This window comes from Mus pahari, chromosome 17, assembly GCF_900095145.1.
Source record: "Mus pahari chromosome 17, PAHARI_EIJ_v1.1, whole genome shotgun sequence".
Classification (NCBI taxonomy): domain Eukaryota; kingdom Metazoa; phylum Chordata; class Mammalia; order Rodentia; family Muridae; genus Mus; species Mus pahari.
Genome location: NC_034606.1, coordinates 56264342 through 56279523, shown reverse-complemented (window position 1 = coordinate 56279523; position 15182 = coordinate 56264342). Strand labels below are relative to the sequence as shown.

General features: G+C 39.9%; 1 protein-coding gene across 2 annotated transcripts in view; it reads left to right on the top strand.

Annotated features, from left to right (window-relative positions):
• Positions 1–15182, top strand: part of Slc2a13 (solute carrier family 2 member 13) — a 304413-nt gene that overhangs the window by 85806 nt on the left and 203425 nt on the right. Inside the window, exon 4 of one of the 2 annotated variants that reach the window (XM_029548259.1) lies at positions 10283–10378. The exons of the other annotated variant lie outside the window; for it this stretch is intronic. Within the exon in view, the coding sequence (XP_029404119.1) occupies positions 10283–10378 (96 nt within the window). The remainder of the gene's footprint in view (positions 1–10282; positions 10379–15182) is intronic. 2 annotated transcript variants of the gene reach the window in all.

The window sequence follows — 15182 nt, the reverse complement described above, 5'->3', positions numbered from 1 at the left end:
TGTATTTATTTAGTGTGCACATGCATTTGAGTATGTGTGTGTCATGGTCTGTGTGTGTGTGTGTGTGTGTGTGTGTGTGTGTGTGTGTGTGTGGCAGAGAGAGGGGAAAGAAAGAGGCAGTGGTGGGGAACAGGTAGGAATCCATTCTCCTTTTCTACCATGTTTGTCCCAGGGATCAAATGCCCAAGTGGCCAAACCTCATGGCAAGTGAAGTGCTTTTCTCTGATGAGTCATCTTTGTGACCTGGAAGGCAGCTTAGGGAAGGCTCTTGAGTGCTGATGCTGTCTGTCACCTTGTCCGATGGGCTCAGGTGCCTTTCTTAATTGCCTCTCCTTGTCTTTCCCCATTGAATAAAACACGTGTCTCTGGGAGGTGGAGAAAGGAACACAGAGGTGCCCGTTGCCATTCTGTGACCACTGATGCCTCTGTACTCTTTTCGAGAGCCACCGGTGCTCATGGAGAGTCTCACAGGAAAGCCTGTCTCTCCACCGACTTGTCCAGAGACTGAGACAGCGGGTATCAAGGTGGGATCAGAACGAGGTGGTCATCAGAACAACTTCAATGCTGGACAAGGGGAGGAGAGGGGCCAGGTGGGGAACCTTCACACAGGAGGTAGTGCTCACCAGAATCACTCGGGACACAAGTTCAGTCTTCGGTATGTAAAATAAGGCCCCCGTAGTAAAAGAAATACATAACTTGCTTTTACATCTGAGATTTTTCTGCTCGCCTAGATCCCAGGTCCTATCCAAATAACCATGCTAAATAGAAAACAAGCCAGGAAATTAGCCTGGTATTTTGAACGCTAAAATATTAATGTAAGTAAATGTATTAGCTTACTATGTTTATATTTTATATATTTAATAAGTATGTCATTGCATTTGTTTGTTTATTTGCAGTCTTAGAGAAGGAACTCAAAGCCTCATACAGGGTAGCTACAGGCTATACCACTGAGCCAAAACCTTAATGTCCATGTATGTGGGAAGGAGCCCCTCAGGTTCCCTCTTCCTGGATGAAATATCGTGCAGGCTCCCCTAGTCCCTCTTGCAGGCAATCAGGTAATGCTGTGTCCAGCTTACCCCCAAAGCTTCCAGGCCAGCAAGATTTTGACGTTATCAGTGTGTGAACTCATTGACATGGCCTAACATTGTCTCCGTGTTTTGCTTTCTGGTAGGGGGGAAGTTTAGTCTCTGGCCTAGAAAATAAGAGCATGTGGCATGTAGAGCTAAGGGACATTTATCCAGCATCTCCCCATGAGTTTATCTGGACTTCTCTCTAGCTCTTTGGGGGTCATGATCTGTCAGGAACAGATGGCTCCCCCAACCCTTTTTTTTTCTCTCTCTCTAGTAATTTTGCAGTTGGGTCATAAGTCTTCCTGTTAGTCATTTTCCTTTGCAGCGAATTGATGTTGTGCATGGCCATTTTTTTGCAAATCATATTTTGCAGAGAGGTATTTTTAGGGAGGGCCAATATCATCGTAGCTTGATAGAAATATTTCTGTGGCTTTTTTAGAAATCCAATCCTGAATGGCGACCTTGCCATGAAAGGGTTCTTGCTGTTGGCATCTGCTGCCCTGAGAGTGGAGTGTGCCCCCACCCCCTGCAAAATAGTCATAGGTTGCATACATTACACGAAATTGAAATAAATGTTGTCAGCTTGTTAGGAAGGTGACCCACGACTTTCTGCATATTGGTAGTGATGATGACAGTTCTGTTTCTAAAATTCTAAAGACCATTGCAGAATTCCCTGAACTGTCAAAGCTCGGGCTGTTATATGACCCCATCGTGGTAGAGCATGCACTGACACAGAAGGCCATTCATAAACAGAAGGCCACTGCCCTCTGTCACTGAAGGATGCTGGGTAGGGCGTGGAGTTGTAGCAAATTGGCTTTCTCAGACATGATGACTGACTTAAGCAGTTTCATTCAGCGCTGCTTTAAATAAATGTTGCATTGATTTTCTAAACCCCAAAGGGCCTTTAACCCCTTATAAAGATAGGAATAGTTCTTAATTTTACATTAAAACATCACTGACTCCTCTCTTCTGTGGGATGAAGAGTGACAGAGATTTTTTTCACCTTCATACTTATGGTAGGAAACCTTTCTGATTGCCGTAGGCTTTCTAGCCACCTCTCTTCATTTGTATTGAAACCCAGAGTGTTTCCGTGTGTGGATCGGTAACTCCCTAGGGCTGCATATCTTTGCTTTCTTGCTCCGCTGTGTATAAATCTACATCTCCTAAGAAGAAAATCTACGCTAAAACAGCTTAGTGTCAGCCCCCATCCACACACCAGGTCGTTGTGATGCTCATACTGTTTTTAAATTGTCTGCATTCAAACCAACGAAGAGGTGAAGCTCAGAGGGCAGGTCTTTCAAAAGAGAGTTCTGCTTCAGGGTTATTTCTTAACAGGTTAACTTAAAAACATTCAGTGCAGCTAATAGTCTACTTTATAAATTACATATTTATTATATATCTGATATATATAATGCATGATATGTGATATATGGTATATATAACATATAACACACACACACATATATATATAATATATATATAATATATATATATATATATTATATATATATATATAAAAATATCCTCAAGATGACTTAAATTGCTGTGTCCTTTAAAGATTATCCAGTGTGTACAGGTTGGAGAATACTATAAGGAATGCTAAACTGCTTCCACTGCTACCACGCCTCTGCCAGAATCATGCTCTTCTGTGCTAGGTGAGGAAGTCCAGCTGTTCTCTAGTGTCTGCTATTATCAGATGTTTCTCAAAAAAAAAAAAAGAAAGAGAAAAGAAGGAAGGAAGAGAGAAGGGGAGACAGGAAGAGAAGAAAAGGGCAACCCATTCATTCCTTCCAGCTTTAGACTCAGTTTGTGTTTCAGATCAAGGACTTCAGGTGCTCTCTCACTTTTCTCACTCTCTGATTATGCTTCCCAAGGCCTCTGACCTCTTGATCTACAGGAGCAACTTCCTCCGTCTCGGTCCCCCTGGGAGGCTTTATTTGCTTTTCTGGAGTCCAACTTCTTGAGTTCTTTATATACATATTGGATATTAGCCCCGTATTGGATGTAGGGTTGGTGACAATCCTTCCCCATCTGTTGGTGGCCGTTTTGTCCTACTGACAGTGTCCAGAAGCTTGGCAATCTTATGAGGTCCCACTTGTCCATTCTTTATCTTACAGCAGAAGCCATTGGTACATTTACACAATGAAGTACTACACAGCTATTAAAAACAATGAACTGATGAAATTCTTAGGCAAATGGATGGATCTGGAGGATATCATTCTGAGTCAGTAACCCAATCACAAAAGAACACACATGCTATGCACTCACTGATAAGTGGATATTAGCCCAGAAACTCAGAATACCCCAAATACAATTTCCAAAACACATAAAACTCAAGAGGAAGGATGACCAAAGTGTGGATACTTTGATCCTTCTTAGAAGGTGGAACAAAATACCCATGGAAGGAGTTACAGAGACAAAGTTTGGAGCAGAGACTGAAGGAATGACCATCCAGAGACTGCCCCACCTGGGGATGCATCCCATAAACAACCACCAAACCCAGACACTATTGCAGATGCCAACAAGATTTTGCTGACAGGAGCCTGATATAGTTGTCTCCTGAGAGGCTCTGTCAGTGCCTGGAAAATACAAAAGGGGATGTTCACAGTCATCCATTGGACCGAACACAAGGTCCCCAATGAAGGAGCTAGAGAAAGGACCCAAAGAGCTGAAGGTGTCTGAAGCCCTATAGGAGAAACAACAATATGAACTAACCAGTAACCTCAGAACTCCCTGGGACTAAACCACCAATCAAAGAAAACACATGGTGGGACTCGTGTCTCTAGCTGCATATGTAGCATAGGATGGCCTAGTTGGCCTTCAATGGGAGGAGAGGCCCTTGATCTTATGAAGGTTCTATGCCCCGGGATAGAAGAATGCCAGGGCCAGGAGGTGGGAGTGGGTGGGTTGGGGGACAGGGGCAGAGAGGAGGGGATAGGGAATTTTTGGAGAGGAAACTAGGAAAGGGGATAACATTTGAAATGTAAATAAAGAAAATATCTAATAATTTTTTTTTAAGAAAAAGAACCTAAAACTACAATCCCTTGCTGGAGAGACTGTTTCCAAAATGCTTTTATGAAAATGGCTTCCACTGAACAACTCTTAGATAAAATACCCGCAAACTTCTTAATTTTAGAGAACTGAATATAAACACTCTTTTCCCAGTGGTATGATGAACCACAGGAACTTTCAAAGAAAGCTATGTTGTTACTGTAATTATCATTAATATTGTTATTATCATCATCATCTTTACTTTGAGGTAGCTCAAATGATTGCCATGTAGCTCAAACTCTTCTCAAGCTTGTAATGTTTCACCTCAGCCTCCATAGAGCTAGGGTTGCAGGCATGTACCATCACACCTTTGAAAACTAAACTGTGCTAAAGCCAGGTCTTTCGTAGTATTGTCTCACATTCATTATTCATAACTGAGAGGTTCTAGTATTAAGCTGGTAATAACTATTTTGTATCTAGTAATATGTTTAGAAATTGTCTACTTCTATAAATGCAGCACACATTTTGTCTTGGTCTACAATTCTCATTAAAAAAAAAAAAAACCCTAAAAATTAGACATCATCCCTCATGTTATGCTGGGAAATTAGAGACGGGTCTGAGCCCTGCCTCCCCCGTCTGGTGTCCACTGCCTACTTCTCCTACAATACGGAAGTACTGAAAGAAAACCACCAAGTTGATGGAGCTTAGAAAAAACCAGATTCCTTCAGGGTGTCCTTTCCTAAAAGGAAGGACCCCAAACGGCTTTAGCAAGCAGCGGTCCCGAAGGCAGTCCTCCTCTAGGTCAGTGGACCGTGTGACTCAGCTCAGTTGTTCTTCCCTCTGACTCTTCTCTCTGCCTTTTCTATTACTAGGGGTTAGATCTTTGGAATCACAGACACCAGTGTCTTCATGTTGCTTCTGGGGTCTTCCTCTCCAGGTAGTTGCCTTCATGGCCATCAGAGTTGGCAAGCCAATACACAGGGTAGACCTTACCACACTCATTGTGAGACATCTTTTGTGAGCTTATTAGTAAAATCTTTTCACAGTCTGCCTTTGATTTCCCAGGCTGGTTTTGCTAGAGAAACGGATTGCTTCTTGGCACTTATGGAGAAGGAAGTGTGCAGCATCAACCTGAGGCTGTGGGGAAGGCACAGGAGAAGCTACAAGGTAGCGTTGCAGAAAAGGCTCTGGATAATTGAACCGATAGATAGGGGGTTACTGCTTGGACACACTGCGTTCTCAAAGAGTGGACCAGCTCATGTCTGTACTGGAGTGTTATGCACAAAAGATACTTTATGAATTATTTTTATTTTAAAGTGATTTTATTTGGTGTTTTTAAAAATAAATATTTAGGCATTATTGGCTTATCTCTAAACATCAGATTTCAATAATCGAGAATCACATGATTTTTATACTGAAAAGAAACCATTACTGAAAGAAATTAAAGAAGACTTGAGGGTGGGGGAAGAAACCCCTTATTTTCATGTCTTGATAGGCACTGTTGTTAAGAGAGCAGTACTTCCTAAATGATTTCTCAGTTCAGCAAAATGCTTATCAAAATGACAGTCTTTATTTCACAAAACTTATTGAGTTGGACCCTTATATTTTATGTGTAAGTATATAGGATTCAGAAGAGCTAGAACAGTCTTAAAAAAGAGAAGAAGCAGAGTTAAAAATTAATACTTCTTAAGACATGAGAAGATTTACAAAGGTACAGAATAAAAACCGTGTGGTCTTGACATTAGGAGAGCTTTTATAGATTAATCAGATGCAAATGGGAGTCCTGGAATACACTTCAGAGCCCCCTGGTCAATGGTCTGTAAACCAGGATGGCAAGCTCTTCTGAGGATAAAGGTTTCCAAGAAATTGCTCAGGGGCAACCGTGTAACCAGATGTGGTAGTGAGGTTGTGTTTGTTTGCTTTCTTGTTTTTGTCAGCTTGACTTAATACCCAGTCATCTTGGAAGAGGGCATTTCAATTGGGAAATTATCTCCAACAGCTTGGGCAAGAGGCATTTTCTTGATTGATGGGGGAGGGCCCAGCCCCTTGTGGGCGATGGCTCCCTTGGGGTGGTAATCCAGGGTTGTATAAGAATGCAGGCTGAGCAAATTCTGGGGGAACTGCACTCTTTCATGCTTCTGCTTCAGTGTTTGCCTCCAGATCCCTGCCCTGACTTTTCTTGATGATGGACGGAAGCCTATAAGATGAAGCAAACCCTTTCCTCCCCAAGTTGCCCTTGGTCATGGTGTTTGTCACAGCAACTGAAAAATTAATAGACCATGTAAAAATGAATCTGGCTTCTGATACTATACTCAAAATGGACTGTAGGTAGGAGCTAGCACTATAGAAGTCTTTAGAAAAGAGAACAACGTCCAAGCCAGCGTCTTTGATGATGACTTCATGGCCATAGAGTACCAAAATGACAAGATCCACCATGGGTCTATAACAAAAGTTACGATCTTTATGCCAAAGAATATTAGAAAAATATGAAAGACTACCTGCAGAAGGATAATATTTGCCAGTTTTATCTGATATGGCTCTTGTGTCTGAACTATTTAATGAATGCCCAAGGACTAAGGATCCAGTATTAAAAAAAAAAAAAAAAAAAAAGGTGAGCAAAGGATTTAGAACAGTGTGGAAAACCAAGGCAGATACAGGAACCACCAGCAGAACGCATAAAAAATGGCCAGCATTGGTTCACGGTAAGAAAATACAATCAGAACTGTAATGAATACCATTCATTGTAAGTAGAACATTAACAGACACAAGTGTCACTGAGGATGGGGAGGAACCATAGCTGCAAACATTGCGGCTCAACACGGCATGCAGGGAAGACAACTTGGTTGTTTCTTCAAAGTGGAGAGCGGGTTGACATTATCCTCTTTCCTGTCCCTGCATTCAGACCCACGGGAATCAGAACACAGGGCAACACAAAATGTCGGCTTGCACGTTCATAACAGCGATACTTGTAATAAAAAAAATAAAATCAAAGACAACAGATGTGTTTGCCAGCTAAGGGATAAGACAACACGGTGCCAACAACACCAGAATGAACATTCTGATACTGTGCTGTTGTATGGCTGGACTTAGAAAGGGGCTGTGCCGGCAGAAAGGACCCAGAACCAAAAGGCCACGTTTTAATGATAGTATTGATTAAGACTCCAGAATAGGTCAACTGGGAGAAGCAAAAATATCAACTAGGAGAAGCAAAATATAGATTAGTGGTGATATGGAACACTAGTGGAAGGTGGTTAAGAATGGAACTATCTTTGGTGAATGACAATATTATAGAATTGCATAATTATCAATTTCACAAAGTGTTGTAAATACAGGACAGCCTCTGGGAATTAGTGAATAAGTTCCGCACACTGACATTTGTAGTATTTATGTGTTACTAGTGAAGAAAAGCAGTTTCCTGTTGACTGTACCAAGTTGGGGTCTAAGAGGAACTACTTGCATGCGGTATTCAGCCCAGTGGGTACACAGCTGAGACGTTTCTCTGCTTGTAGAGAAGCTGTAGTAACATCTTGATATTAGGTCTACTAAGGGATGGAGGGTAGCTCCGGGTTGTATGGAATTAGCATTTTATTATGTTAGAAATGTTTTCATGGGGGCTGGAGAGATGACTCAGTGGTTAAGAGCACGGACTGCTCTTGTAGAGGTCCTGAATTCAATTCCCAGCAACCACATGGTAGCTCACAACCATCTGTAATGGGATCAGATGCCCTCTTCTGGTGTGTCTGAGGATATCGACAGTGTACACACAAACATGAAATAAATAAATAAATCTTAAAAGAAAAAAAAAAAAGAAGATATGTTTACATGGACACCATTCATAAAACAGTCGTGCTGATTTATCTTTGATTTTTACGTACACACCAGGGTGACACTTTAAAGTCTTTGCCTCTGAAGGAATTTATTTTAGTCGATTCACTCAAAGAGGTTTGCTAAACAGATGAGGTTTCAAATGTGTGATATAACAGGCTCAGCTTAACCATTTAGACAATGCCGTTGTTGAGGGTTTTTTAAATATTATTTTATTTTAAATTTATTTTTTATACTCCATGTTCCATTCACTGCCTCACACTTCCTCTCCATGCCCCTGTCTCCACGTGGATGCCCCCACTGCCATGCTACGTGACCTCTAAACTCCCTGGGGCTTCCAGTCTCTTGAGGGTTAGGTGCATCGTCTCTGAATGAACACAGACCTGGAAGTCCTCTTCTGTATTGTGTTGGGGGTTTCATATCAGCTGGTATATGTTGTCTGTTTAGTGGTCCAGTGTGAGAGATCTTGGGGGTCCAGATTAATTGAGACTGCTGGTCCTCCTATAGGATAATCCTTCTCCTCAGCTTCTTTCAGCTTTCCCTAATTCAACAACAGGGGTCAGCTGCTTCTGTCCATTAGTTGGGTGCAATTATCTCCTTCTGACTCTTTCAGCTGGTTGTTGGGTCTTTTAGAGGGCAGTCATGCTAGGTCCCCTTTTGTGAGTCCTCCACTCAGTGATAGTGTCAGGCCTTGGGACCTCCCCTTGAGCTGGATCCCACTTTGGGCCTGTTACTGAACCTTCTTTTCCTCAGGCTCCTCTCCATTTCCATTCCTGTAATTCTTTCAGATAGGAACAATTTATCGGTCAGAGATGTGACTGTGGCATGGTTTCTTCTCCCTCGTCTCCTGCCACGTGTTCCTACTCATACAACTCCATGCCTTCTTTCTCCTCTCACAGAAAACAAAGAGGAAAATAAAAATATAAACCATAATAAAGCAAAACAAACGAACAGGAAAAGGATCACAGGAAATGTATACACTGAGAGACTCAAACACATATGCACACTAGCAATGTCCATAAAACACAAAATTGTAGACCATGATATAGAGAAGCAAAAGACCTGCAATGTAAAGAATGCCAAAATAAAGCAACACGACACAAATAAAATGTTTCAGATTACCATTGTATTCATGCTGTGTTAGCCATCTACTGCTGGATATTATATCTGCCCATAAGTGTAGTTTATATACCCAGGGAGTCTCCACTGGAAAAAAAAAACACAATTTTTTTTTTTTTTTTTTTTTTTTTTGCGAGTAGTTGAAAACTAGAAATAGCTTTTGGGTTAGGAATGGGGCCTCATGTCTGCTTCCCCATCTTAGCATTGGGACCCCATCTGGCTTGGCCCTTCAGAGGCCCTGTGCGTGTTGTCACAGTCTCTGTGAGCGCATATGTGTATCTTAGTCCTGTTGTGTCTGGGAGATGCTGCTTCTTTGATGTCATCTATCTCATTACAGAAATTTAAAGGGCAGTTTTCAGCTTCATAGAAACACCACACGCACACGCGCGCACACGCGCGCACACACACACACACACACACACACACACACACTTCAACAAATCATGCTCGTTAAACGGGTTGTCTCTATGTAGAAGGCAAATAGATCCATTCTTATCACCCTGCAGTAAACTCAACTGCAAATGGATCCAAGACACACTAAATCTGACAGAAGAGAAAGTAGGGGGCAGTGTTGTACTGGCACAGGAAAAGACTTTCTGAACAGGACACAAATAGCCCAGGCAGAAAAATCACCATCAATAAATGGAACCTCATGAAACCTTCTTTATTCACACCGAGATTGCTTTAGTAACTTGGCAACTATGAATACTACTACATAAACCATGAGAGTGGTAATGTCTTCTCATCATATGGATTTCCATTTCTGAAGTCATATGTCCAGTCATGGGACCACTGAATATTATGCATTAAAACTACCTTTAGGGTTTTTTTTTTTAAAGAAATTTCATATTGTTTGCTATATTGGGATGCTAAATTGCTTGCCTACCAATAATTTAAAATTTTCCCTTTCTTCATATCTTGGCAGGCATTTATTTTATGCATTAAACCAATTCCATGATATCCCTTCTGACAGGTGCAAGTCGATGCCTCATTATGGTTGTAATTTTCATTTTCCTTATGATTAGTGATTTTGAGCTATTTTTAAAAATATGTACTTTCTGTCCATTTCTTTTTGAGATATGTCTCTTCAGGTCATTTGCCCATTTTCTAGTACATTTCCATTGTTCAGTTGAACTTACACTCCTTTTCCCTTGTCAGAAATGCAATATGCAGTTGTTCTACCTCATTCTGTAAATGGTTTCTGCATTCTCTTACCTTTGCTGTGTGAGAGCTTTTAAAGCCACAAAATGAGGATCTGTTCTCATTCTTTTGTCCAGTCAGGTCTAGTTTCCCGTTGCTGTTGATTAAAGAGATCAACTTTTCTCAAGTACAAGTTCTTGGAGCCTTCCCTCAGAGTCAGTTGGCTTGGACAGGTGGGTTGATTTATTTATATCTGGATTCTCTTCTCTCTTCTATAGAGTTCTGTGTCTCTAGCTTGGTTGTATGTTTCAAGTTGGTGGTGATAGTTGCCAGTGTAGTTCTTGTTTCCTTTACCTCCAGAGCCACCTTAGCTACTCTGGGATCTTCTGTATTCCATAATATGGGTATTTTTTTTTATTTTAAGCAGTTTGTGATTCATTGACATGGGATACTTTTCATATTTTGGTGTTTGCAATTTCTGCCATTAATGTTTTGTAGTCTTACTTGAGTTCCTTTCTATTTGTTATGTGTGTGCATATATGCGTGTGTGTGCTACATTTTTCTATATATGAGTTTATTTTGTATACATAACAATAATCCCCTTAGGATGAGCATTATAGAAATATTTTCCCCTCTTGAGTAGTCTACTGAAAATTTTTTCTAATAGTTTAAGTACCCCCAAACTAAATTATATGTTTATAGTTATACTAATAAATCATAGTTAATAAGAAGATGCTGCCATAAAAACCTGTTAAAGAGTATCCTTTGTATTTTATTATCTGGTAAATGATACCATCAACAGTATAAACATTTGCCCACATGTTGTATGTTTAATTTAGTTTGGAGAACATACCTATCAGTTAATTCAATTGCCGTAAGTAGCCTTTCCTCCCAAAGCAAAACTATTTGCATAAAAGTTTATTCACTATAATTTCTTAAAAAAAATTCTGGATGTAATCTAATATTGATCTTACTTTATATATGAAGGAGATAATTTGAAAACATCTTTTATAGGGTGTGATAAATCAACGGAGAGGAATACTTTCATGGATCAAAACATCCACTCAGTGTAACAAATGAGTGGGTTCCTTTGTTACAATTCGTAATTTTTCCTCCTTTTTAATAGAGATCAACAGTTTACACAATATCCCTTTTTAAATAGGGATCAGCAGTTTCCATGCTAGGTCTGGTGCTGTCTACAAATATTAGCTTTGTGCTCTACAGTTAACTGACTTATTAGCTTAACAGACACACAGTGTGGTTAGTTTTCCCACCTCTGGTCCAAGCATATACTATCTATGTAGCCCTCGTTTATGTGGAGCTTATATTAGAATATTTTGTAGCAATAATATTAAAAACATTTCCTCTCTTTGGTTCTTTTCATGATTTGCTAGCTATGAGCCAGCCCTTAAAGAAGAAAACAGGAGCTGATACTATATAGTGTTCCCAGGACAGACATGTTCTAGATAGATGTGAATTTATCTGTATTGACTCTCTTCTTTCCTCTTGAAAATATGCACTTTTGTTACTGTTGGGGGGGAAATAATAAAAAGGTGGTGTCATCCCTGCTATATCCAGCTATTCTCTGCCTGTGGTCTCGCTGCCTCTAGGCTAGCCTCATGCAGTGACCAATTGTGGTTCTCTTGCTGTGGATTTCGCTCACATTCCCAGCCATCCACCCACTGTGGTCAGTGGTCCCAAATCCCAGTAACCCAGTAAAATCAAAACTCTAGAAGCTTAAAATAATATATATCAATAATTTCTCAATTCACAAGATGCCCACAAAACAATTTCAGTAATTGGTAATGATACATGCTGCCCACCTAGATTAGACAAGTTATCCCAATTATTCTATCCTTTGTGATATTCATAGCGACCTGTGGCTAAAGCCACGTGGAATCTGGAACATCTTCCTCTTCTTCCATCTTCCTTCCTTCTCCTCCATCCCAGTCTCTCAAACTCTTAGCTCTGCTTCCCTTTTCCCTGATACAATTAGAAGCTTCTTGTTGTATTAATATTTAAATTGATTGGACAGGGAAAATTCTGCAAAATATTATCATGTAACTCTGAACAGTCTTTGTAAAGATATTATTTAGTTCCCTGTGTTTCTTTATCTATTAAATCAGAGTAATATGTAACTATAATATATATTATAATATATGTAGTACATAATTAGTATATAACACATAGTAATATATAATACACAGTGCATATGATTTTGCTCAGGAAGATAGCCTTAAAGGTAGACTTCTCATCCTTTGCTTCATGCATTAGTTATGTATACCTCAAATAAAATTAAAAGTGAGCTTCTCTTTATTGTGAGACACACACACACACACACACACACACACATATATATATGTGTGTGTCATATATATATATGTGTGTCATATATATATATATATATATATGTATGTATATATATATGATATACATATATATATAATGACCATTGCCAGCTCATGATTGTGACTCCCTGTAGCTTAATGGAGTCAGAACTATCCAAATGTCTTTTTAGACAGGGAGAAGGAGTTTTAAACAAGGTCCTTATTTAAAGATGCAATCTATCCATTTTCTTTCCAGAATTTTGTAACCTTTAGACTTCACTCAGTCTTTGTAGAACACAATTGAAGAAAAACAACTGGTGGTTTTGTAAGCCCTCTTTACCAATGGTTTTTAGAAGATGTCTTCCATCTATGTTTTTGATAAATTAATAATAAAAAAAACCTAAGTGCCATTGCATATTTCTTTACATTTTCCTTATACCTGAAAACTTTCACAGGGGATTTTTTTCCTATCAACATTTAAACTTAGGAATGTGCAGATGTGGCATTAGAAGTGGCCAGACTCCTGTCTTCACTGACTGCTCATTTCTGAGTTGTGTCGTGTCTCATCTGCCCACGCTTGACTTCTAGCGTCATTGCCAATTCTGAGGTGTGAGATTGGATCCAAAGCCTTGCTCGCAAGGTGTGATTTGTCTTGACCTTTCCTTGTTTCTTGAAGATGCTTTACCACATAGCCATTATTGTTTGAATGGTTTACATTTGGAAGACTGCTGGCCATGGTACAGGCAAAGCAACAGAGCATCAAAGCAGGATGCTGGGTAGCAGTCAGGACTGATCTGAGACAGTCCAGAGTAGGTTTTAGCTTGCTTACGGTCTCAAAACACACGAGGAGAAGAGCAGGGAGTTTACATCTTGAAGCAATACATATTCTGAATTTCATGGAAGTAGTATATCTCCCTTGATAATCCAGGAGATAATGGCCATATTTTTTGCACCTGTAGTTTAAAACATTTGGCAAGGAGAAAGAGTGATTCAGAGAGCTAATCAAGTGCCAGTTATTGAGAAAAATGGTTCTGTTTCCAGATGGCAAAAGAGCATCATTAATACCTTCTCTGGATTCTAAAACAGTAGACAGATGCTACCAATAAGAGAGGATAATCTCTCATTGTTATTTTAATAAAACACATTATTATCTCATAGTTCTAAATTTTGAATCACCAATCTAATTAGGTAGCTTTCTGTTGACAAAGTCCATTATTTTTTTTAAATGGGGTAAATTTATTCAAAATTTTATACAAACATTTTTGCTAAGTTTTAGAAATATCAGTGAAGATGTGGGAACATGAAATAGTAAAATCTCTGTCAAGTTAACAGATTACCATGACTCCCAGATTAATGAGAAGAATCTCTAACTCCTTCCTCCCCTGTCACAGGGTGACTTCTGGGACTAGCTTCCTGCTTCTGTGACTTCTACAGTTAATTATGTTCTTGATTTAATTTTCTTCAGTTGCAGCCTGAGATTCTTAACCACGCTGCAAAGTGTATAAATTTCATACAAGTTTTACACAACACTGGAAATTTCATAAATTAAGACCCAAAGAAATGGCAAATGATATTTGTGGGCAGATATGTATTATGAGGAAGATGTTATGACATAGTTGTGATAAGCTACAGCAACTCCACCATGGCTGTTCAGATTCCCTGACCCCTTCCTGTGTGACATCTGCCATGTGAATCTTTAGGGGAGAAAGCAGAGAATGGTTTTCTTAGGTTTTTGTGGTCTGTTCAGGGAACAACAGAGGAAGAAAATCTCAAGAGAGCTTCCTGCAACTGCCCTTTTCTCGAACACCATTTCGTCATGCTTTAGAATGGCTGCGATGGGTGAATGAAATTCTACTCTATAATTAGAGCATTTCCCAATGCCTGGGAAAGGCATTGATTAGCCTGATGCCACGTAACCCCAGTGGCAGGTTTAGCATCATCATGAAGCAACAGCACAGTCACATCAGCTAGTACACAGAGTCCAAGGCAAGCAAGATAGCCCCACGTCTGCTGATTACCAACGACAACAACATGAAACACTCTTGAGCTTCTTAACTAGAATGTATGTCAATGGTCCTTATTTTCTCCTTCTTTACGTCAGGCATGCACTCCTCTGCCATCTACCTCCCCACACCATCTCTCTTTCTTCCTTCCCTCCTTCCTTCTTTGAGATTAGAAAATAATAATGTTTTACTACTTTAGTTGTCTATCCTACCTACAGTATGTTTTCTACGCAGGCAGACATTTACCATATCTGTAGAATATAAAGTATATGTATACTTGCTGTGTGTTATAGCTTCAGGGAAAGGCTTGGTTCCTAGTTTCTCTGAACCCTATGGGGCAATGTGTGAAAGATGTCAGGCTGGTGGTATTATGCCCTTTGTGCTTATGGTTTATCTCCATTCCTTGGTGACTTGAACTGGTGTGAAATGGGCAGTGTTTTTGCTTTTGGCGTGCTCAATGACGTAGGTAGGAAAAGAACTGTATTACTGAAACTCATGAATGAAAACTAGTTTTAGCATAGTCATCTTTTCATCCTTTACTGTGTCTACAATGTATTTTCATCCTTTACCTGAGATTAATTTTTTTTTCCCTCTGCTGGAATTGAACCCGGGGCCTCACATCCATTGCTAAGTCCAGGCTCTATGCTGAGCTATTATTCCCTGTATTGAAACTCCTAAGAAACATCAGACTAGGCCAAGGTTATGGA